Source organism: Oryctolagus cuniculus, chromosome 5 (assembly GCF_964237555.1).
Source record: "Oryctolagus cuniculus chromosome 5, mOryCun1.1, whole genome shotgun sequence".
Taxonomy (NCBI): Eukaryota; Metazoa; Chordata; class Mammalia; order Lagomorpha; family Leporidae; genus Oryctolagus; species Oryctolagus cuniculus.
The window spans coordinates 137943220-137967144 of record NC_091436.1 but is presented as its reverse complement, the minus strand read 5'-3'; the positions used below and the strand labels follow the sequence as shown (position 1 = coordinate 137967144).

The window sequence follows — 23925 nt, the reverse complement described above, 5'->3', positions numbered from 1 at the left end:
TCCTTGTGTTTCTACTTCTTTTTACTTCTGCTAAATAACAAAATATATAAAGGGTTGATCCTTTTCATTAATGATCACATTTTAAATCTTACTTGGTTTAATATTTTTTCATTAAACATTGCTTTATATATATATATATATATATATATATTTAAAAATATTTATTTATTTGAAAGGCAGAGTTAGAGAGGGGGAGAGAGAGAGAGAGATCTTTCATCCTCTGGTTCACTCTCTAAATGGCCTCAACAGCTGGGACTGGGCCAGGATGAAGCCAGGAACCAGGAGTTCTTCTGGGTCTCCCATATGGGTACAGGGGCCTAAATTCTTGGGCTATGGTTAGCTGCTTTACACAGGCCATAAGCAGGGAGCTGGATTGAAAGTGGAGCCACCGGGACATGAACCAGTGCCCATATGGGATGCCAAAATTGCAGGTGGTGACTTCACGCACTATCCCACAAAGCTGGCCCTGATGCTTAGATATGTATCTGAAACTATTTTGAAAGTACTTGAAACAACTAAATGATAAGAAACATGACCTGTGTGTTAAAAGGAAGTAAAATAGTAACTCAATAGCTTTAGGATAATTTATACTTTAAGCAAGAAATCATTGGTGCTTAGTGAACAGCAGTCATGTTATAGCAGCTGTGCATTGGTCCTGGTGAGCTGGGAGGGGGATGAATTACTGTTTGCTGCCTTCCTATCAGAGCTCATACAGAAAATCTGACCTGGACTGGGGTGCTCCCTTTCCACCTGATACTCAGGGCAAAAGGCTGGGCTGCCGGCTGAGACGAGTATCCAGGTGGTGTCATCCTGGGGTGGCTGAGAGTCCAAGGCCCCATGGCAGCTCTTTCTCACTCTGAGTTGTCTGCCTTCAGGGCTGGATCTGAGGGTTATGGCTGTAGGGGGGGTGCAGGGTCTCCCTGCAGCTCTAGCTCCTCCCTCCCTAGGAAATACCTGAGTGTTAGGAGGTGGCAGGGGTCTTGTCCTACTGCATCTGCATATAGTTGTGACAAGGAGGTTCAGGAATCTACTGTGTGTAGCTCAGATCCTGACACATAATATGCACGGGATAAGATTTAGTTTCTTCTGTCTTTTCATAGAAGTTCCCTAACGTCTCTGGGCCTTGGGAAGTCTGGGTGCTGGGCAGGGGCAGGTGGTGGCTGAGGGGGAGGGGCTGAGGCACTGTGAGCTCTAAGCAGGCTGTGCTGCAGCCACTCCCAGGGCAGCTGTGGTGCTATTTCCTGCACTGTGCTCATGCTGACAACAGGGAGCGAGGTCCACAGGGCAGGGCACTCCCTGCCCAGGCTGCTTCTGCAAGCTTTCACTTTAGATGGTTGAAGGAAACTGAGGGCCTGGCTCTTCTGGGTGGGAGGGCTTGGTGGGGCCCCAGGGCCAGGGCCTCTGAAGACTCTGCTACACCGGTGCCAGCTCTGCTTTGGTCTTCTGGGAGTCCACGGCCACCTGGAGTGTAGGATTCTTGGCCCAGCAGTGGACCTGGAAGTGGACTCTGCAGCTCTGAGGGCAGCTCTCGGTGGGTTCAAGCTTGGAGAGTGGATTTGCCAATTGCTGGGGTCTCGGTGACTCTGAAGTTTTTGGAGCTGCTGAATTTAAAGACAATGCAGGAAGTCGCAGCTTTTCACAGCTGAGAAGAAAGAGTAGCAGGTAAGCTGGCTTTGAAGACACCAGTGAGTGAAGAGGAGGAAGGCAGTTAGCAGCTGACTTGGGGAAGGGGCGGCTGGATAAAAGCTTTGTTCAAGGAAGACCCAGAATATTAGTGAAGGCTGTACTTTAACTCATTTATTTTAATTCCATTTCTCAAGTATCTACTAGGACCAGGCCCAGTTACTTTCTTATTTTTTTTTTTTGACAGGCAGAGTGGACAGTGAGAGAGAGAGACAGAGAGAAAGGTCTTCCTTTGCCGTTGGTTCACCCCGCAATGGCCGCTGCAGCCGGCGCACCACACTGATCCGAAGCTAGGAGCCAGGTGCTTCTCCTGGTTTCCCTTTATTTATTTGAAAGGGAGAAAGAGAGAGAGAGAGAGAGAGAGAGAGAGAGAGAGAGAATGAATGACAATCTTCCAATTTTCCATCTGCTTGTTCACTCTCTGAGTTAACTGCAACAGCCAGGTCTGGGCCAGACTGAAGCCAGGAGCCAGGAGCTTCTTCCGGGTCTCCCACATGGATGTAGGGACCCAAGGACTCAGGCTATCTTCCACTGCTTTCCGAGGACATTATCAGGGAGCTGGATCGAAAGTGGGGCAGCTGGGACATGAACGGGTATCCATACGGGATGCTGATGTGGCAGGTTGCTGCTTAACCCACTATGCCACAATGCCCCCCACCCAGTCCAGGTTCTAAATGCATGTGGTGACTGAACCAATATAAAGACCTCTCATTGCATGGTAAGGGGGATTCTGTTACCCACATTTTAATGTGATATTAAGCTGATAAGAACAGATACTACACTTGATCTTAGCCAAAAGGCTGAGAAGCATTGTTGCCCACATTTTCAGAGAAGGAAACTGAGTCCAAGGCCAAGAACCTGGCCTGAAGTGGTGACCCCAAGAGTGCCTAAGCCTGCAGAGGGGTGCTTGAGCCTGTCCCTCCCAGGACAAAAGGCTGCCTCCCCCTTCCTCCTTACAACAGTTGTGGGGGCTTTTTCTGAGCAAGGATCATTTTCTCTTCTTGTGGCCCTGCCTCCCAACAGGAGTCTTCAAATGTACAGAGTGAGAATCTTGTCAGTGAGGAATGTCCGGGGCCCTGTGGTGGGAATGCCACAGACTTACAAAGACAGACAGGCTGCTGGGCACCTCTGCTGGGCACTATGGCTCATGAACTGTCTGCTGCTTCTCAGGTGACACCCAGGTCACAGCTGCAGAGGACAGAGCAACTGACAACAGGAACAAGCATGCCCTTCATGGTGAGTCTGGGCCAACTGTCTTGGAAGGCATGGGTCCTGGGTAGATGGTGGATAGATGCAGGCATGGCTTCCTCCACGGGACTCCTGGGGTTGGGAAAGGAAAGGCCTGGTTTTCTAGGCAGAAGGACCTCAACTGTGGTGGGACAAGAAAGAGCTGTTCCTCCCCAGCTACCCTGCTGGCACAGGCCCCGTCTTGCTGATGTGATGAGTCTGCAGGGAATGCTTTGCCTCTGTGAGGGCTGACAGGGCAGGCTGGGCCTTCTGCTCCCACCTAGGAGCTGGCACTCTGGGCTGGACCCACCTCCCGCCTCCAGTCTGCTGGCCCAGACCTCCTCTTTCCCTACCTCTCTCCCCAGCTCTGAGGACATGGAGCACGGCTGCCGCCCCTCTCTGCTCTGCAGTCTCCCCTCCCTGCTTCTCCTCGTCCAGCTGCCCACGTGGGGCTCTGCAGGTGAGTCTGTCCCTGTCCCTCACCCTGGGTCTTCCTGAGTGACAGGAGCCCCCAGGTGTTCTCTGTCAGGAGGGGGTGAGTCTGTGGAGGCCCAGGCTCTGGAAAGATGATGGTAATGGAGTTCCCCCAACCATTGATTGCCATTATATCTTTAAGACAAGTCACTAAACCATCACATGAATGTTAGGGATCTTGAAAATTGTCCAAGGATATTTTGGCGATGTTTTAAAAAGTGGTGCATCAAAAATTTGAAAATCCCATTTTCCTAATTTTTCACTTCCCTCCTTTTTAGGTGTTCTCAGCATTCATTTGTTTATTTGTTCCTCTCATACTAGTGGGTTTTTAGGGGCTGTTCTATGAGCACCTTAAACGGAGCTGCCCTGTATCCCCTTCTAGAAAGGACAGTGGATAACACTCAGGCCTGTGTCTGTGGGAGGGGGTGGCTAATGGGAAATGAGTTAGGACAGGGAATATGCAGTCAGGGGTACAGGAGTTGGGATGCAGGGAGCAGCCATGTTCAGGGATGCAGGCAGGGTAGACAGTGAGACAGGAACAAGGATGTGGAGCAGGGGTGAGCTGTGAGAACTCCCAGGGAGAGATGATTCTGCAGCTGGCAGTGTTCCCAGGATAAGGAGCAGCAGAGGTAAGTGCTGGCTGGAGCAGAGGGAGCCTGGGGGAGAGAAGCAGGAAATGGGATCAGAGTATTGGAGTCCACCCTGCTGGGTCTGTGTGACACTGAGGGGAGGGGACTGGGGAACTAGGGAAGGGCTCTGAGCACAGCAGAGACATGGTTTAGCTCACATGTTGAATGGAACACAAGTGGGGCTGGAGAGAGAACAACCAAGGGCCTGGTCTGTTCCCACCCTCCAGGTGAGAGACGATGGTGGCTGGGCCAGGTGACACAGCACAGAGCTGAGGGGGGCTGTTCTGGGCCCATGGTCACTTGTCCTGCAGAAGAGTCCTGTGACTCTGGGCTGGCGCTGTGGCTCACTAGGCTAATCCTCTGCCTTGCGGCGCCGGCACACCAGGTTCTAGTCCCGCTTGGGGCTCCCCTCTTCCAGGCCAGCTCTCTGCTGTGGCCTGGGAGTGCAGTGGAGGATGGCCCAAGTGCTTGGGCCCTGCACCCTATGGGAGACCAGGATAAGCACCTGGAAGACCTTTCTCTCTGTCTCTCTCTCTCACTGTCCACTCTGCCTGTCAAAAAATAAAACAAAAAAAAAGTCTATATATATATATATATATATATATATATATAAAGAGGCGAGCACCGTGGCTCACTAGGCTAATCCTCTGCCTTGTGGCGCCGGCACACCAGGTTCTAGTCCTGCTTGGGGCTCCAGATTCTGTCCCGGTTGCCCTTCTTCCAGGCCAGCTCTCTGCTGTGGCCAGGGAGTGCAGTGGAGGATGGCCCAAGTGCTTGGGCCCTGCACCCCATGGGAGACCAGGATAAGCACCTAGCTCCTGCCATCGGATCAGTGCGGTGCACTGGCCGCAGCGTGCTGGCCGCGGCAGCCATTGGAGGGTGAACCAATGGCAAAAGGAAGACCTTTCTCTCTGTCTCTCTCTCTCTCACTGTCCACTCTGCCTGTCAAAAAAAAAAAAAAAAACCATGAAATATGTGTCTCTGTTGCCAGGCCTCAGAGGGCTAAGGGCAAAGACACAAAGAAAATGCACTGCACTTTAACCAGCATTGATTCGAGCTCTTGTGAGCAATGACAGGTTTATAATAGAAGGAACATTGGGGTCTGTTTTAAGTGCAACTAGAATTCAATGGAGGAGGAAAAAATATGGGCAGAACCAGTAAACAGGAGTGGGAGTGGGTGTTTTCTGGATGTGGCTGAGTGACCCAGGAGCTCTGAGGGAGGCCCCAGGTGTGCTCTGTGCTCAGTTTCCATGTTTGCTGACACAGGCCAGGTTAGATCTGTGGTTCTCAAAGTGTAGCTCCTGAACCAACAATGTCAGCTCTCTGGGGACTGTTCTGAAATGCTTGGATCAACTGAATGAGGCATTCTAGGTGTAGGCCTAGTAATCTGGGTTTTACAAGCTGACCTTTGATTTAGGTGTACGCTCAAGGTTGAGACCCATTGGGGTAGAGATTTCTTCTTCATGGGACACTCTGGGGCCAGGGACCAGGCTCATGAGGGAGTCTGTGACATCCGTTCTGGGCCACAACCTGTGGTCTGAGGGTCTCATCCAGATTCAGAGTCATCACTGCCCAGTCCTCAGGCCTTGGGGTCACATCTTCCAGCGCCTGTTCCCGGTCTGCCTGTTCTTCCCCCGTGGTCTGTGTGTCTCTGCCCCCTGCCTGTGTCTCTCAGTGCTCAGTCTATTCTCTGTCCACAGATGATTTCCTGGTGATGGGCCCCTCGGATCCCATTGTGGCCATGTTGGATGGTGAGGCTACCCTGCCCTGCTCCCTGGTCCCAGCCATGAATGCAGAGCACATGGAGCTGCGGTGGTTCCGTACCAAGTTCTCAGAAGCGGTGCTCATCTATCAGAATGGCCGGGAGCAGCACGAGGAGCAGATGCCCCAGTATGCAGGGCGGACTTCGCTGGTGAGGGACCTCCTCACCCAAGGGCAGGCTGCCGTGCGTATCCAGAATGTCCGGGCTTCAGACAATGGGAGGTACTCATGCTTCTTCCAGAAGGGAGGCCACTATGAAGAGGCCACTCTAGAACTCAAGGTGGCAGGTTGGTGACTTGATTTATATTCTAAATCTAGATTTGGGAGTATTGGGTTTGGGAGGGAACTCATATAATTAAGCATCTCATTTCATATGTGAGAGAAAGGCAGCTCATTTTTTTTTAATATAAATCTTTTTTTTTTTTTTGGACAGGCAGATTTAGACAGTAAGAGAGAGAGAGACAGAGAGAAAGGTCTTCCTTTCCATTGGTTCACCCCACCAAGTGGCTGCTATGGCCGGCGCACTGCACTGATCTGAAGCCAGGAGCCAGGTGCTTCCTCCTGGTCTCCCATGCGGGTGCAGGGCAAAAGCACTTGGCCCATCCTCCACTGCACTCCCAGGCCACAGCAGAGAGCTGGCCTGGAAGAGGAACAACCAGGACAGAATCCGGTGCTCCAACCGGGACTAGAACCCAGGGTGCCGGCGCTGCAGGCGGAGGATTAGCCAAGTGAGCTGTGGTGCCAACCTATATAAATCTTGTATATAAAGCCCCTAGTGTGTGCTGTTCATTGTTCTGAGTACCAGAGTCATATCAGTGAAGCAAAGATGCTTGTTCTGCAGAGTTTATGATCTATAAGCTGAGACAGAAAAAGCAAAATAGATGAATATTTTGATGTTTGAGAAAGTGCTAAGTGTTAAAGAACAAAGGCCAAGTGAAGCAAGTGGAGGTGATCGGGACAATGGGCCGGGGAGTGAGGTCAGTCTGTGTTCTTATGTAGGGTTTCAGGTGGGCCCTTATTGATGATCTGAACCCAGCTCAAAGAAGCAGCTAACTCACCATGTGGGTTTAGGGGTGAGGGGAGTCGCAGGATTTAGTGCAGTACTGCACCCAGTTTGAAGCCTTTGGGATGGGAGCATTTGGTGTGCTCTGGGTACCACCATTGTGGTGGTTGCAAGCAGTGATGGGGGATGGCAAGCAGTGATAATATTGCAATAAAGAGATAGACAGTCTTAGATAAAACTGTACACCATGATCCAAAAAAGGTGTTTTGGCACAAATACTTATGCTGGCACATGAGTTCAGCAAGCGAGGTTCTGAAGAACCCTGTATGGACTGGAATGTGAGGAGGTAGGGCCATAGACAGCATGGTGAACAAGATCATTTGTAGTTAGCCAAATAGTCCTTGGCACTGGGTATGTGGACCTTGAGGGTCACAGGTCGGGGGTTTGGTGGTGGGGCAGGCAGAGGGCGTTAGTGTGCAAGGCAGATATCAGATCAGTGCAGGCACTGTGTATTGTGTTAGGGAGTCTGGATGCAGAGCTGTGGATATTTTAAATGGAGCAGTCAGTGGTTGAATGCTCAATCTGGTGACAATAAGGAAGATTACTGGAAGGTGAGCAAGAGGGAAGTGTGGTTGCAGTTCTAATTAGGGAGAACAACTGTCTGACCTGGCTGCTCCACTTCCAATCAAGCTCCCTGCTAATGGCCTGGGAAAACAGAGGAGGATGGTCCAAGAGTTTGGTCCCTGCTACCTACCTGGGAGACCTGAAAGAATCTACTGGCTCCTGGCTTCAGCCTGGCATAGCCTTGGTCATTGTGGCCATGTGGGGAGTGAACCAGTGGATGGAAGATCTCTCTCTCTCTTTCTCTCTCTCTCTCTCTCTGTACCTCTGACTTTCAAATAAATAAATAAATATCTTACAAAAATAAACAAGAGAAATAGGGGCAGTAGGTGTAGAAGCAGGTGCCCCCAGCGTGTGTGTGAAGTGAGGAGACTAGAAGTTCACAGATAGAGCCCTGGGGTCAAGTTCCTGCTCCTGGTTTCTCTGGGCCTCAGTGTTCTCATCTGCACAGTTGAGGAGAAAGCCCCCTACTCTGTGCCCCCATGGGTCCAGGGCTCTTTCCCCTTCAGGCCACACCCTCCCATGGACTCTCCAGAATGGAACACAGTGACTCCCCTGTAGTTGAGCCACACCCAGACCCTGCTGAGGCCCTGGGCCAAGTGGAATCCAAGGTCTCCACAGCTCCCCTCTTGCAGGCCTGGGCTCTGCCCCTCAAGTGCACATTGAAGGGCCGGAGCAGGACGGGGTCCGCGTGGTGTGCAAGGCGTCAAGCTGGTTCCCGAAGCCCCAGGTGCAGTGGACAGACCTCAGCGGGAAGAAGTTCCTGGAGTTCTCTGAGGCCCATGCCCAGGACGCAGCAGGGCTGTTCAGCGTGGAGGCGACTCTGGTGGTGAGAGACAGCTCTGCAGGGCGTGTGGGCTGCTCTGTCCTCAATCCCATCCTGGGCCAGGAGAAGGCGATGGCCGTGTCCATCCCAGGTCGGTGCTGCTTCTCATCCTGGTAGGGCTTGGGGGGTGGTGCCGGCATCCCTGAGTGTGCGGGGTGGGCCTGGGTGCTCCCCTGACTGGGTCTCTGCCTGGGCCCCAGAGCCCTTCTTCCCGCAGGCCTCTCCCTGGAAGGCAGCTTTTGCTGGGAACCTGACGGTGCTGGGGCTCCTGCTCTTTGGGGCTGGCTTCTTCACCAGGAGAGAGCACTCCGCAAAGGTGCAGGAGAGGCAGAAACAGCAGGAGCTGCACCAGGCTAAGGAGGAGGACCTGCGGGCAGAGGAGGAGGCACTGAAGGCCAGAGGTAGGAGGCCAGGTGCAGCAGCTGGTGCTGAGAGAGACAAGAAGACAGGACTGGGGTCCATGGGTGCAGCTCCCCAGAGAGATTCAGCATCCCAAGCCCAGAGCAGGCTGTGGAGATCAGAGAAGACAGCAGGAGGCGTGGTGGTATGGGTGGGTCTGGCGTCAGGACATTTTCTAGGTTACAGAAAATATCTTTTTTGTGGATTCCCAAAGAAGGTAGCCTTCCTTTTCTGGCATTGGTGTTCATCTCCCCGCTGTCCCCGTTCTCTTTCAGATGAACTTCAGGCAGAACTTGGTAAGCTCTGCTCCCCCTCCTGAACTCCCCATGTCTCTTTGTGGAGGACTCTCTGGGTCTCAGCTCACCTGTTCCCTGTGTGCTGTTTTTCAGGTAGGAGGAAGGCAGCTTACCTGGCTGGTGAGTGACTCTCCAGATGTCCCTTGGTCTCCTGTCCCACCTGTGCCCAGCTGTCCCCTCCTTGTTTCTCTCTGGGCACAGACACATGGACTCCCTTTCCTGGGAACAGCAGTCCCAGTTGTTGGGACATGGAGCCTTGCTCCCTGGGCTGTCTCACATCTGTTTGAGGAGTTTTTCCTATCTATGCTTTCAGATCTGGGTGCAATGATGGGTCATGGAGTTTGTCCTGCATTCTGGGTTTTATTCCAACCCTGGCATGCCCCATATTTACATTGTTAGTGCTTTAGCCTGCAATGCACCTAGCTCTTGGTCTGTTCCAGGAAGCCAAAATCCATTTGCTCTAGATTTCCTGAGAGACAGGATACACTTAAATGGCTCATTCAGCTGGGAGTGTCATCTCCCTTCTCCTTGCAAAGCATCACCAGGGGGAGCCATTCCTCCCTGTTCCTACAAGGGGCTGGTGAAAACTGCTGAGCAGGTGTGGGGATGTGATGGGATGAGATGCATGTTTCTGAGAATGGTGATGCTTCTCTCCAGAAATATTGTGTAAGAATGCTGGCCCCTCTGACCTAGGTCTCATGGTCATGTACTTTATTCTTTTTGTCCTTTAATTTTTTTAAAATCCCCATGCCTGGAATAGCCATGTGATAATTAATTGTCATAAATATGGAGTCAGTTATATTTTTTGATAAGTATTTTCCCATATATAGTTTTTATCCTAACAAGCATTATCAAGGTGCCAGGAGACTTTGTGGGTTTTAAGGCACAGGGCAGAGAGCTGACAGCCAAAAGTCACCAGCAGTGGGGCAGGGTACAACTCAGCTGTCCTGCAGCTTCCTGATCTGTGGTCAGGGAGTTTCCCACAATCCTCTGCTGTCTGCACTTGCAGGAGGCCCCTCCTGTGCAGCCTCTCTCCTCCTGCAGAGTCTGACCTTCAGCACAGAGGGCAGGCGAGGGCTGAGCAGGTGGTGTGGCTGTGGTCTCACCAGGGTGTGTTTCCTTTCAGCCTGGAGGAAGGTGCAGCTGTATGCTGGTAAGTGATGCTGATGGTTCCTCTGCCTCCCTGCCCTGCCTCTGCCCTGCCCCTTCTCTACCTGTGGACTCAACTCCAGATGGGCTGGGTGTCCCTGCTCTCCTTGTCAGTGTTGTAGCCTCCAAAGAAGACCCCTGGGGCTCCTAGTTAGAAGTACAGCTCTGTTTCCATTCTGGGCTCTTTCGCCACTGCAGGTCCCTGTTAGGGTCAGCAATATCCTCTGAAAACCCCTCATTCAACTGATCTTTCTCATTGGTGTGCTGACCATGGAGAGACAGTAGCAAGGCAACAACTGTGTAGATCAAGAATTGCTGTCTCTAGGAATCCCTAGAAATCATGCTTTCCTGCTTAGATCTCAAGTCTAAGAGGGTCATTAGTTCTATAACCTTTTTTTTTGCGATTTATTTTAGTTATTTGAAAGCAGAGTTACAGACAGGGAGAAAGAGAGAGGGCGAGATAGACAGAGAGACAGATCTTCCATCTACTGGTTCACCCTGAAATTTTCTCTATGGCTGGGGCTGGGCCAGGTCAAAGTCAGGAGTCAAGAGCTTCAGCCAGGTATCCCAAATGGGTGCAATCATCAAACCACATGGACCATCTTCAGCTGCGTTCCTAGGCCATAGCAGGAGCTGGATAGGAAGTGAGACAGCTGGAACTGAAATTGGCACCCATATGGGATGCAGGTGGCTGCTTCACCTATTCAGTCACAAGGCCAGCCTCCTCTATACCCTTCTAACACCCACATTTTTACCCATTATATTCTAGTTTGGTCTTCCTGTTTCTTCCTGGTCCTCTGGGATGTTGGTCTTCTCTGGGCTTCTTCTTGCTCTGACCACTGTGGAGCTGGGTTCTTCCTCTGAACATCCTTGGTTGCTAAGGAATTAGTTACTCTGAGTAAATGTTCTAAATCTGGGAAATGGAGCCTCCAGGATATTTGTGGATGGGTTCCTCAGTTGGCATCTATGAAATAACTGAAATTATTCACAACAGTTTTAGCATTCTAAGTAGATTACTTGACAGGCAGAGAGAGAGAGAGAGAGAGAGAGAATGGTGGTGGTGGGGTGGAGAGAGAGACAGACTATCTGTTAGTTTTCTCCCCAGCTGCCAGCAATAGCTACTGCTAGGCCTGGCCAAAGCCAGTGCTTTTCCCTCAATAGGGTCTCCCACATGATGTCAACATCTCAACCCCTCAGTGTTGTTTCTTAGTCTCCGTAAGCCATAAACAGGAAGTTAGAGTCAGTAGTTGGAGTTGGAAGTTGAACCCAGCATTTCAATGTGGCTGGTAGGTATCTTAACCATTAGGCTAAATACCTGCCACGTTCTTTTTTTATTAAATAAAATGTACTTATTTAAGGGGAGAGAGAGAGAGAGAGAGAGAGAGAGAGAGACCCAACACACAGTCTCGTCTGTTGTTCTATTCCCTAAATGCCTGCAATGGCCAGGGCTGTTTCAGGGCTAGGCCAGAGCCAAAGCAAGGAGTCAGGAATTTATTTATTTATTTGAAGGCATTTGAATTATAAATTGAAGATTTATTTATTTATTTGAAAGGCAGAGTTACTGAGAGGCAGAGGCAGAGAGAGAGGAGGGAGTAGAGAGAGAGAGAAGGAAATATTCCATTTGTTGCTTTACTCCCCAAATGGCCACAAGGGCTGGAGCTGGACCAATCGAAAGCCAGGAGCCAGAACTTTCTTCCGGGTTTCCCATGTGGGTGTAGGGGCCCAAGGAGTTGGGGCATATTCTACTGCTTTCCCAGGCCATAGCAGAGAACTGGATCAGAAGTAGAGTAGTCAGGACTCAAACTGGTGCCCATACGGGATGCCAGCACTGCCACCGGCAGCTTTACCCGTTATGCCACAGCACTGGCCCCAAAGAGCCAGGAACTTATTCTTAGTCTCTCACATGGACGGCAGGGATCTAACTACTTCATCTGTTACCTTCTGCCTCCCAGGGTGTGCACTAGGAGGAATATATAATTGGAGCTGGAGTTGGACATCAAACCTAAGCACTCAGATATGGATTGTGGACAACTTAACCAGTAGTTTTACTGTGAGACCAAATGTTTGCCCTGAGGAGGTTTTTTTTTTTTTTTTTTTTTAACAAGAACAAAAATGTACTGTGTGATTTCTCACACCACTTTCTCCCACTTTAGGAGAATTCTGTATTTGTCTAAGGGCTTATGACCTTGTTTGATTTTTGTTTAGCGGTAACATATGAAGATGATAAAAAAGAGAAATCTAGAAAAGTTGCAATTGTTTACCAGAGAAAGGGTGGTGAGAAAACCATGAAAGAAAAGAATCTGTGGGGAAGAGAGGTAGAGATGAGGGAGGAAGTAAAGCAGTGTGTGGAGTGATGCTGCGTGCAGGACTGGGGTGGCTCAGAGTGGCTGCAGTGGGCTGAAGGCCACAGCCGGGGAGTTGGAACTGAGGAGGTGCACTGAGGGCTTTCAGGGCCGTGGTTGGGAAATATGATCGACTCCAGAACATCTCTTTGACAACATTGGTAAAAACCTAAATTAAAAAAAATAAATTTATTGTCGTATGCTGATGTCATCCCTAGGAGTGGGACTGCTGGGTCATATGGTAAGGTCTATATTCAGATTTCTCAGGTATCTCCATGATGTCTTCCACAGTGGCTTTACCAGTTTACATTCCCACCAACAGTGGATTAGGGTACCTTTTCCCCTACATCCTCACCAGTATTTGTTGTTTGTTGATTTCTGTATGAAGATCGTTCTAACAGGGATGAGGTGGAACCTCACTGTGGTTTTGAACTTGCATTTCCCTAATGGCTAATGATCTTGAGCATTTTTCATGTCTGTTGGTCACATTTGCACTTCTTCTTTTGAAAAATGCCTGTTTAAGTCCTTTGTCCAGTTCTTTTTAAAAAAGATTTATTTATTTATTTATTTGAAAGTCAGAATTACACAGAGATAGAAGGAGAGGCAGAGAGAGACAATGAGAGAGAGAGAGAGAGAGAGAGAGAGAGAGAGGTCTTCCATCTGCTAGTTCTTGCCAGTTGGCTGCAATGGCTAGAGCTGCACTGATCCAAAGTCAGGAGCCAGGAGCCAGGATCTTCTTACAGGTCTCCCACATGTGTGCAGAGGCCCAAGGACTTGAACCACCTTCTACTGTTATCCCAGGCCATAGCAGAGAGCTGGATCAGAAGTGGAACTGCCAGGACTTGAACTGGTGCCCATATGGGATGCCGGCACTGCAGGCAGCTTTACCTGCTATTCCACAGCACTGGCCCTGTCCATTTCTTAACTGGACTGTTTGTTCTGTTGTTGAGTTTCTTGAACTTTTTATATATTCTAGTTATTAATCCATAATTGTATAGTTTGCCAATAATTTCTCCCATTCTGTCAGTTGCCTCTTTACTTTGCTGAGTGTTTCATTTGCAGTACAGAAGCTTCTCAATTTGATGTAATCCCATTTGTTAATTTTGGCTTTGACTGCCTGTGCCTCTGGGGTCTTTCCCAAGAACTCTCTGCCTATGCCTATATCTTGCATGGTTTTTCCAATGTTCTCTAATTATTTGATGATACTGGGTTGAAGGCTGAAGTCTTTAATCCATTTTGAGTGGATTTTTGTGTAAGGTGTAAGGTAGGGGTCTTGATTTGTACTTCTGCAGTTTTTCCAGCACCCCATTTCTTTTAGAGACTGTCCTTGCTCCAGGGATTGATTTTAGCTCCTTGGTCAAAGATAAGTTCATTGTAGATGCTTGGACTGATTTCTGGCATTTCCATTCTGTTCAATTGGTCTAGCCATCTGTTTTTGTACCAGTACCAGGATGTTTTGATTATAACTACCCTGTAGTATGTCTTTAAATCTAATATTACGATGCTTCTGGCTTTGTTTCTGTTGTATAAGGTTGCTTTAGCTATTTGGAGTCTCCTTGTTTCTATGTGAATTTCATCATCATTTTTTTCTAGATCTGACCAGAATGTCCTTGGTATTTTGATTGGTATCACACTGAATCTGTAAATTGCCTTTGGTTGCATGGACATTTTGATGATATTGATTCTTCCAATCCATGAACATGGAAGATTTTTCCATTTTTTTGTATCTTCTTCTATTTCTTTCTTTAATGTTTTGTAATTCTCATCATAGAGATCTTTGACATCCTTGCTTAAATTGATTCCAATATCAAGAATATTTGATATTTTTTGTAGCTATTGTGAATGGGATTGATCTTCAAAGTTCTTTCTCAGCTGTGGCATTGTCTGTGTATACAAAGATTGTTTATTTTTATGTGTTGATTTTATACCCTGCTACTTTACCAAACTTTTCTATGAGTTCCAATATTCTATTAGTGGAGTCTTGGATCCCCAATAAATAGAATGATGTCATCTGCCAATAGGCATAGTTTGACTTCCTCCTTCCCAATATGTATCCTTTTGATTTCTTTTTCTTGCCTAAAGACTCTGGCTAAAACTTCTAGTACTATATAGAATAGCAACGGTGACAGTGGGCATCTTTTTCTTGTTCTGGATCTCAGTGGGGATGCCTCCAACTTTTCCCCATTCAATAGGATGCTGGCCATGCATAAATTTTCTTGGTTATGTTGAGGATTATTCCTTCTATAACCAATTTGCTAAGAGTTTTCATCATGAAAGGGTTTGTATTTTACCAGATTCTTTCTCTGCATCTATTGAGCTTCAGTTTGTTAATGTGATGTATCACATTGTTTAATTTGCAAATATTGAACCATAAATTCTACTTGGTCTGGGTGAATGATCTTTCTGATATGTTGTTGGATTTGATTGGCTAGTATTTTATTGAGGATTTTTGCATCTCATTTCATCAGGGAATTTGGTCTGTGGTTCTCTTTCTCTGTTGTATTAAGAATTAAGGTGATGTTGCTTCATAGAAAGAATTTTGGAGGAGTCCTTTTTTCTATTGTTTTAAATAGGTTGAGAAGAATTGGAGTTAGTTTTTTTTTATAATTTTTATTTGTTTATTTGAAATGCAGAGTTACAGAGGGGTAGAGAGAAAGAGAGAGAGAGAGAGAGAGAGAGAGAGAGAGAGATCGTCCATCTGCTGGTTCACTCCCCAGATGGCGACAATGGCTGGAGCTGTGCCTACCTGAAGCCAAGAGTCAGGAGCTTCTTCAGGGTCTCCCACATGGTTGCAGGGGCCCAAGGACTTGGCCTATATTCTACTGCTTTACCAGAGCGTAGTAGAGAGCTGGATTGGAAGTGGAGCGGCTGGGACTTGCACTGGTGCCCATAAGGGATGCAGCACTGCTGGTGGCGGCTTTACCCACTACACCACAGTGTTGACACCAGTTCTTCTTTAAATGTGTGGTAAAATTCAGTACTGAAGTCATCTGGTCCTGGGCTTTTCTTTTTTGGGAGGGTCTTTATTAATGCTTCAAATTCTGTCTTGGTTCTGGGTTTGATTAGATTTTCTATGTCTTCATTCTTCAATTTAGGTAGGTTGTATGTTTCAAGGAATCTGTGTATTTCTTCTAGGTTTTCTAGTTCATTGGCATACAGCTTTTTGCAGTAATTTCTGATGCTTTTTTAAAATTTCTGTGGTGTCTGTTGTTAATTTTCCCTTTTCATCTCTAATTTTGTTAATTTGGGTCTTCTCCCTCCTTTTTTGGTTAGTTAGGCCAATGATGTGTCAATTTTATTTATTTTTTCAAAAGAACAGCTCTTCGTTCTGCTGATCTTTTATATTGTTTTTTGTTTCAATTTTGTTCATTTCTTCTCTAATTTTAATTATTTCTTTTTGCACAGTAGACTTGGGTTTGGTTTTCTATTGTTTTTCTAGGTCCTTGAGATGCATTGATAGCTTATTTATTTGGTGCTTTTCCAATTTTTTGACAGAGGCTCCAATTGCTATAAAATTTCCTCTTAACAATGCTTTTGCTGTATCCCATAAGTTTTGGTGTGTTCTATTATTGTCTTCATTTGTTTCCTGAAATTTTTTGATTTCTTCAATGACCTACTGTTCATTCAGGAGCATGTTGTTAAATTTCCATGTGTTTGCATATGCTCTAGGCATCACGGAGGTATTGATTTCCAGCTTCATTCCATCGTGGTCAGAGAACATGCTTGATATGATTTTGATTTTTTTGAATTTGCTGAGATTTGTTTTATGACCTAATGTGGTCAATCCTAGAGAAAGTTCCATGTACTGCTGAGAAGAATGTGTATTCTTCAACTGTAGGATGAAAAGTTCTGTAGATATCTGTTAGGTCCATTTGGTCTATAGTGTCAATTAAATCTGCTGTTTCCCTGTCGATTCTCTGTCTGGTTGATCTGTCCATTGCTGAAAGTACAGTGTTGAAGTCCCTCAGTACTTTGTATTGGAGTCTAGGTATTCTTTTAAATCCATTAACATTTCTTTTATATAGCCAGGTGCCCTGTAATTAGGTGCATATATGTTTATAATAGGCACATCTTCCTGTTGAATTGATTGCTTAATCATTACATAGTGCCCTTGTCTCTTTTAACAGTTTTTGTTTTAAAGTCTATTGTGTCTGATCTTAAGACGGCTACATCAGTTCTTTTTTGGTTTCTATTGTCATGAAATATCTTTTTCTATTCTTTCACTTTCAGTCTGCGTGTATCTTTTATGGTGAGATGTTTTTCATGTAGGCAGCAAATAGATAGATTTTGTTTTTTTTTTTTAATCCATTCTGCCAATCTATGTCTTTTTACTAGAGAGTTTAGGCCACTTATATTCAAGGTGACTGTTAATAAGTAATGATTTGGCCTTGCCATTTTTCCATAAATATTCCTATTTTTTACTTTGGATTCCCTTTGTGCTTTTACTAGGAGAGTTTCTACCTTCACATTCTTTCATAATGATGTTTATCTTTTTGTGCTTCTGTGTGTAGCACATCCTTATACATTTTGTAAGGCTGGATGGATGGTGACAAATTCAACTTCTGTTTGTTATGGTAGGTCTTTATTTCACCTTCATTCATAAATGCAAATGTTAGGGACCAGCACTGTGGTGCAATGGGTTATGCCCTGGCCTGAGGCATCCGCATTCCATATGGGCACCGGTGCAAGACTTGGCTGCTCCACTTCCAATCCAGCTCTCTGCTCTGTCCTGGGAGAGCAGTGGAGGATGGCCCAAGTCCTTGGGCCCCTATGCCTGTGTGGGAGAACTGGAGGAGGCTCCAGGCTTTGGAAAAGTACAGCTCCGGCTGATGTAACCAATTTGGGAGTGAAGCATTGGATGGAGGACCTCTCTCTTTCTCTCTCTCTCTCTCTCTCTCTCTCTCTCTCTCTCTCTGCCACTCCTCTCTGTGTGTAACTCTTTCAGATAAATAAATAAATCTTAAAAATGCAAACTTTGTAGGGTACATTATTCTGGGTTGACAGTTTTTTCTCTTAAGACTTGGAATATATCTTGCCATTCTCTCCTAGCCTGTAGGGTTTCTGATGAGAAGTCAGTTGTGAGATTAATTGGAGATCTTCTGGCAGTCATCTGGAATTTCTCTCATGCATGTTTTAGAATCTTTTCTTTTTTTTTATGTTTTACTGTGGATAGTTTGACTATAGTGTGCTGTGGTAAGGTATTCTTTTTCTTCTTTTTTTTTTTTTGACAGGCAGAGTGGACAGTGAGAGAGAGAGAGACAGAGAGAAAGGTCTTCCTTTTGCCATTGGTTCACTCTCCAATGGCCACCGCGGCCGGCGCGCTGCAGCTGGCGCACTGCGCTGATCCAATGGCAGGAGCCAGGTGCTTATCCTGGTCTCCCATGGGGTGCAGAGCCCAAGCACTTGAGCCATCCTCCACTGCACTCCCTGGTCATAGCAGAGAGCTGGCCTGGAAGAGGGGCAACTGGGACAGAATCCGGAGCCCTGACCGGAACTAGAACCCAGTGTGCCGGCGCCGCAAGGCAGAGGATTAGCCTACTGAGCCGCAGCGCCGGCCACTAATAAGGTATTCTAATCCTTTCTCTCTTTCCACACCTTCAAAAACTCCTAAGATCCATATGTTGGATTGTATGACAGTATTCTGTATATTTCCAACAGTGTTTTTAGTTTCCTAATCGCTTCTTCTTTTTTTTTCTGACTATAAAATTTGCAGAGATTTGTCTTCTAATTCAGATATTCTTTCTTCTGCTCACTGTTAAGGTTTTCCACTGCATTTTTATTTGTTCTATTGAATTATTCTTTTCCAAGATTTTATTTTGATTTTTAAGATCTCAGTTCTGTGGGAGAAATTTTCTTTCATGTCATGTATGGATTTTATTAGTTCATGCATTTGCTACTGATGGCTTCTCAGTAATCTTATAATCAATTTTTTGAAAGCCATTTCTAGCATTTCTTCAATCTCTTCATTTTCACAATCTAATATTGAAGTGTTGTGTTCTTTTGGGTGTGTCATGTTGTCTTCTCAATTCTTGTTTCTTAAATTGCTGCATTTATTAATTGGCATTTGTGGAGATACTCATTTGTTTCTTCTTTGTTTTTTCCCTGTGATGGCTTTAATCTTTTGATGATGACTCTGTGGATTAATGGAGTGCCTTCTTTTTCACTGAACTTAGAGACATTTGCTTTTGTGTCCAGGGAGCTCTGTTCAGTTCTCCAGGGTGAAGGGGGTGTCCAAGGTGACACCCAGATTGGGCATTATAAATCTCCTTTTTTTTTAATCAGTAGGAAGGTTTGTTCATCTGTGTTAGTGTAGTGTCATCTTATCTCTTCTGCTAAAAGGTACCATTGCCTGAGTGCTAACCCCAGTATGTATAGTATTCATCTGCACTGCCACAAGAACTCCAAAAAGGATCTGTGTGGCCCTCCATGTAAGCACAGATTCTGTAGCAATGACCCTCCCCAGGGAATCAGGGAGACCTTAGCATGTGGAGCCTCCCACAGTGACTGCCCCAAATCCCAGCCACACTCTGAGCCCTCCCACACAGCCACAGTGTATTCACAGTCCCAGCATGCAAGCTTTCCATAGTCACAAGCACCCAGCCCGTTGTCAGTTCTCCCTGCCAGACTAAGGAGTCTCTGCTAGCAGGGCGTGCAAACATGAGCTAGGGAAGCTTTAACATATGTCCAAAATGGTGCCCACCCTCTACAGGACACTGGGTGCAGGGTGGTCTGGGAGTGAGAAATGAGCCCTCATCCCCTATTTTTTTTTCTCCTCTAGTTTGGTAAGTATACTATTCCCCACAGGGCTCCAAGCCCAATTCCCACCAAGCTCTTCATGCAGCTTTATTGCTAGTGGCTTGCTGCAGACTGGTCTCACCTCATTCCAGAGCTACTGCTGAGTTTCTCGGCTGCTAGAGTCCTGAGTTGTGTTTGTCCACATCCTTTATGTAGGTCCACAGTGTCCCTATAATTTGTGTGCAGTATTCTCTGTTGTTTTTCCCCTAACTTTTCCCTGAGACTGCACTTTGTCCACTTTTTAAAAAATATCTTCTCCTAGACAAAGCAGTAAGCTCCCTCCCTATTCCAACATCTTAATCCAATCTAGGATTTTTAAAACAGTTATTTATTTATTTGCAAGTCAGAGTTACAGACAGAGAGAGGGAGAGAAAGAGAGAAAGGTCTTCCATTTGCTGGTTCACTCCCTAAATGGCTGCAGTGTCCAGAGCTGGGCTGATCTAAAGCCAGGAGCCAGGAGCTGGGAGCTTCTTCCAGGTCTCTCACGTGAGTGCAGAGGCTCAAACACTTGAGCCATCCTCCACTGCTTTCCCAGGCAATTAGCAGGGAGCTGGATCAGAAGTGGAGTAGCTGGGACTCCAACTGGTACCCATAAGGGATGCTGCTGCCACAGGCAGAGGCTTAACATTCTGCTCTACAGCACCAGCCCCTCAGGTTGGGTTTTGTGGCTAGGAAACAGATCAGCACAATTTCATAGTGAAATCTGGGCAATGACTTTTCCATTCAGGTCTGTGTCTAATACTTAATCCTGGGATGTTAGCTTTATGTTTAACCTTTGAAGGAGTGTGTGTGTGTGTGTGTGTGTGTGTAAGAAACAGTCCATCAGCTGAATGTCTCCTACACATTTCCCTTATCTCTCCCACAATACTATTTCAGGAAAGTAGGTGCTGAGCCGACATTTAAAGTTTGTGCAGACCCCTCATAAGAAATGTTTGTTTTTCTTGTAGATTGGCGAGAGGAACAGTTCCAGGCCTGTGAGTGACTTCATGCTCTTTCTGGGTGCTCCTCCTGTGGTTCCCATGGCTCTGGCCTCTGCTTCAGTTCTCTGTGCTGGTATAGATGCTGGCACCTTCAACAGTGGAGGGTGGGGCTGAAGTGAGAGGAACAAAGCTGGCTCTGGTCCTCAAGGTGACACATCTAACTCAGAGGGTTCTGGTTCTTCCTCCTGCTTGGAGGCCATGGGCTTGGGTCTCAGGGGCCTTGCCCCTCCTATGAGCAGCTACATGACTCTGGGGGTGGTTGTGTATCTTTGTTATTAGGCAAGAAGGAACTGTGTATGATTGGAAACTCTCCCTGCAGGGTCTGTCACTCTGGATCCAGGCTCTGCCCATAAGAACCTTGCTCTGTCTCCTGGAAAGACAAGTGTGACCTGGAAGGACACCTGTGTTGTCTCAGATGGCCGCTGCTCTGTGTTGGGCCTTGAGGGCATCACGTGGGGAAGATATTACTGGGAGGTGGATATCAGGAATGGAGTGGACAGCGAGTTTGCTCTGAGCGTCTGTAGGGAGCATGTGAAAAGGACAGGCTTTTATACAGAGTCCCCAGATAAGGGGTTCTGGGTTGTGGGGTGTTTTAATAATGGGTATAATGCCTGTACTACTTCCAATCCAACATCTCTATCCCTTAGGCAGCATCCCAGCAGGGTGGGGATTTTCCTGGACTATGATGGAAGGGACGTCTCCTTCTATAACATGACTGATGGCTCCCACATTTTCTCCTTCCCTCGAGTTTCTTTCGTTGGAAAGCTCTTTCCATACTTCATGCTAAAGTCAGGAAATGTGTCCCTGAGCATCTGCTTAGTGGCACGTGAATCTGAGGGGCTCCCTGTGCCTCCTAACAATTCTTCCTTTGAGGAGCCTGTGAGGCACCATCAGGAGGTTCTCAGCTCAGGCTCTGGAGTTGATGGTGCTCCCCCTGGGGCTGAGTCTCCATTGCTTCCTTGCACCACATAGAACCCCTCACTGCCCCTGATTTCTCAATGTGACTCTTGCTGGGGCTGCAGACTCCCTGTGGCAAAAGGCTCTGAGGTGAATCCAAGATGGTCCCAGAATTTTCTCCTCCTGTGTTTATGAGAATTGTTGGTCCATGGCCTGTGTTCAAAGAGCCGAAGGTATAAGTTGACTGTTTTTTGAAGTGGTTTAGGATAGGCTAAATTTTACTATGGGTAATTGTAATTTTTAGTTTTAAAAAATTGTTTTTTGGGGCTGGAATTGTGGCATAGCAGGTTAAGCCACAATCTGCAGAACTGGCATCCCATATGGATACTGGTTCATGTCCTGGCTGCTCCACTTCCAATCCAGCTCCCTGCTAATGTGCCTGGGAGAGCAGCCAAGGATGACCCCAGTGCTTGAGCCCTCATACCCACCTGGGAGACCCTGGCTCCTGGCTTCAGCTGGGCCCAGCCTCAGCTGTTAATGTTCATTTGGGGAGAGAACCAGCAGATGGACGATCTCTCTGTCTCTCTCTGTCTCTGCCCCCTCCCTCTGTAACTCTACCTTTCAAATAAATAAAAAAATCTTTAAAAATTGTTTTATGAGTTTTCAATTCCCTCTGGATATGAAGTAAACTGAGCTCTGAATTTCAGTGTTCAAGAAGGGAGCGTTTGATTTTCCACACTGAGTATGAACAGAGGTACTAAGAGGTTGAGGGTGGTTCCCAGGTCTATTCTGGGAGGGTTTGTTCTATTTGATTACTAACATTGGCCATTCAAAAATCCATGGAAGCAGATGACTGATGGTTTTTAATGGGAAGGATCTAATGGTCTATGTTGTTGACCTCCCTTTCTGGAATGAGGAAACACCTCTATTTTTCCATACCTCAGTAAATTCCTATTACCAGTGAAAAAATTGTGCTGTGTTGGTTCATGGAATCTAAGTTTGAGGGCCTGGATTATCTTTTTGTGTCAACACTACACCTGTGGGAAGAAGAGAGAGTAAGGAGTATGTATTGACTAAGATGACAATGAAGGAGAGAGTTTTCAGTAGCAAGTTCAACTGTAGAAAGCTTTGCCCATGAGCATGGTTCTAGTTAATCAATGTATTGCCTCTTAGTACTTCCAAGTCCAGTTGTTACAGGGAGGGGAAAGCCATAGAAAACAAAAAGAAACAGGACTATTGAGGGTTTGGTCTCTTCAGGCATGAAATTGTGTTTACTCCACAAGGTAAATAACTTTGACCAGGGACATGTGGTGTGGTTGTTCTGATGCCACTTGGGAGTCTCACATCCCATATTTGAATGCCTGGGTTTGAGTCCTGGCTCTTTCTTTTTTCATTTTTATTTTATTTTAAAGATTTATTTACTTGTTTTAAAGGCAGAGTTGCAGAGAGAGGAGAGAGAGAGAGAGAGAGAGAGAGAGAGAGAGAGAGAGAGATCTTTCTGCTGGTTCACTCTTCTCTTAGCTGAAATGGCCTGGGCTAGGTAAAGACAAAGTCAGGAGCCTGGAACTTCATCCATGTCTCCCTTGTATATTCCATATAGTTTCAAATTATAATTTATAATGCTCCAGCTTGCATCACACATTAATGGATTTTTAATCTCTGGAACCATGAGCCAAAATAAACATTTTGTCTTTATAAAGTTGCTTTGCCTCAGGTATTTCATTATAGCAACAAAATGCTGACTAATGGGAGAGTTTAGGTTATTTTGTCTTTGACTGTCTTGTGTATGTCTTTGTACATAGTAAACATTTTCTTCTTTCTTATGACACTATGTATAAGATGTTGGAGATTTAAAAGAATATATTATAGTGTTTTAAAAATGTATTTATTTATTTTATTTGAACAGCAGAGTGAGATTCTTCTGCTTACTGGTTTACTCCCCAAATATCTGGCTAGGCCACCTGCAACCAAGAATTAAGTTCTCAATCTGCATCTGCTATGTGAGTGGCAGTAACCTAGTACATGAGCCAACACCTTCTGTCTCCTAGGGAGTACATTATCAGGAAGTTGGAATGGAGAATCTAGCATGGATTCCAATCCAGCTACACTAATATCAGATGTAGACCTCATGGTCACTTAATCACAGTGCCAAATGCCTGCCCAAGATTTTATTTATTTGAGAGGTGGAGCCTCAGACACAGAGAGGGAGAGACAGAGACAAAGGCCTTCCATCTGCTGGTACACTCCCCAGATGGCTGCAACAGCTGGAGTTGAGCCTATCTGAAGCCAGAATCCAGGAGCCAGGAGCTTCCTCCAGGTCTCCTATGCAGTTGCAGGGGCCCAAGGACTTGGGCCATCTTCTACTTCTTTCTCAGACCATAGTAGAGAGCTGGTCAAAAGTGGAGCAGCTGGGACATGACCCGATGCCCATATGGGATGCTGGTGCTGCAGGTGGAGGCTTAGCCCACTATGTGACAGTACTGGTCAAGCCTGTCCCTATATTATAATCTTTAGATAACACAATCATCAGTGGGACTCTGTTTGGATTGGAAGAATAAATATAATGATTTGTGCAGTTTGTTTCCTTATTTTGGGGAAAAAAGTGGGAGATTCTTCCTTTCTAAGAGTGATTTGACTTGACAAGTGAGAGGGTAGAGTTGTTTTTCTATTGTGAGGAGTTCAAGTGTGTGTATAAGAAAAGACCGAAAAGGAGAAGAAAGGAAGGTGGGAGGGCAAAAGGGACAGGGAAGGAATGAGGTAACAAGGGGATATCATTATGGTCTTAGAATTATATCTACAAACCATTTTGTTAAAAACTAATTAAAAATTTTAAAAAAGAAAAA

At 46.4% G+C, this 23925-nt stretch overlaps 1 protein-coding gene and 1 pseudogene across 2 annotated transcripts; one reads left to right on the top strand and one right to left on the bottom strand.

The window, feature by feature from the left end:
* The first annotated feature begins 1256 nt into the window (after window positions 1–1256).
* On the top strand, window positions 1257–22781 carry LOC100343357 (butyrophilin subfamily 3 member A2). 2 transcript variants are annotated; one of them, XM_070074807.1, is made up of 12 exons: window positions 1257–1662; window positions 1871–1984; window positions 2854–2919; window positions 3276–3370; window positions 5714–6061; window positions 8034–8315; window positions 8425–8625; window positions 8899–8919; window positions 9013–9039; window positions 10046–10072; window positions 20153–20179; window positions 20505–22781. In XM_070074807.1, exons 4-12 carry the CDS (start codon window positions 3286–3288, stop codon window positions 21155–21157), a joined length of 1671 nt encoding a protein of 556 aa, XP_069930908.1. In that variant the 5' UTR covers window positions 1257–1662; window positions 1871–1984; window positions 2854–2919; window positions 3276–3285; the 3' UTR covers window positions 21158–22781. The 2 variants fall into 2 exon arrangements, with proteins under 2 accessions (XP_069930908.1, XP_051696524.2); XM_051840564.2 differs by lacking the exon at window positions 1871–1984.
* On the bottom strand, window positions 2406–2495 carry LOC127488387 (U2 spliceosomal RNA; annotated as a pseudogene).
* Window positions 22782–23925: the final 1144 nt, after the last annotated feature.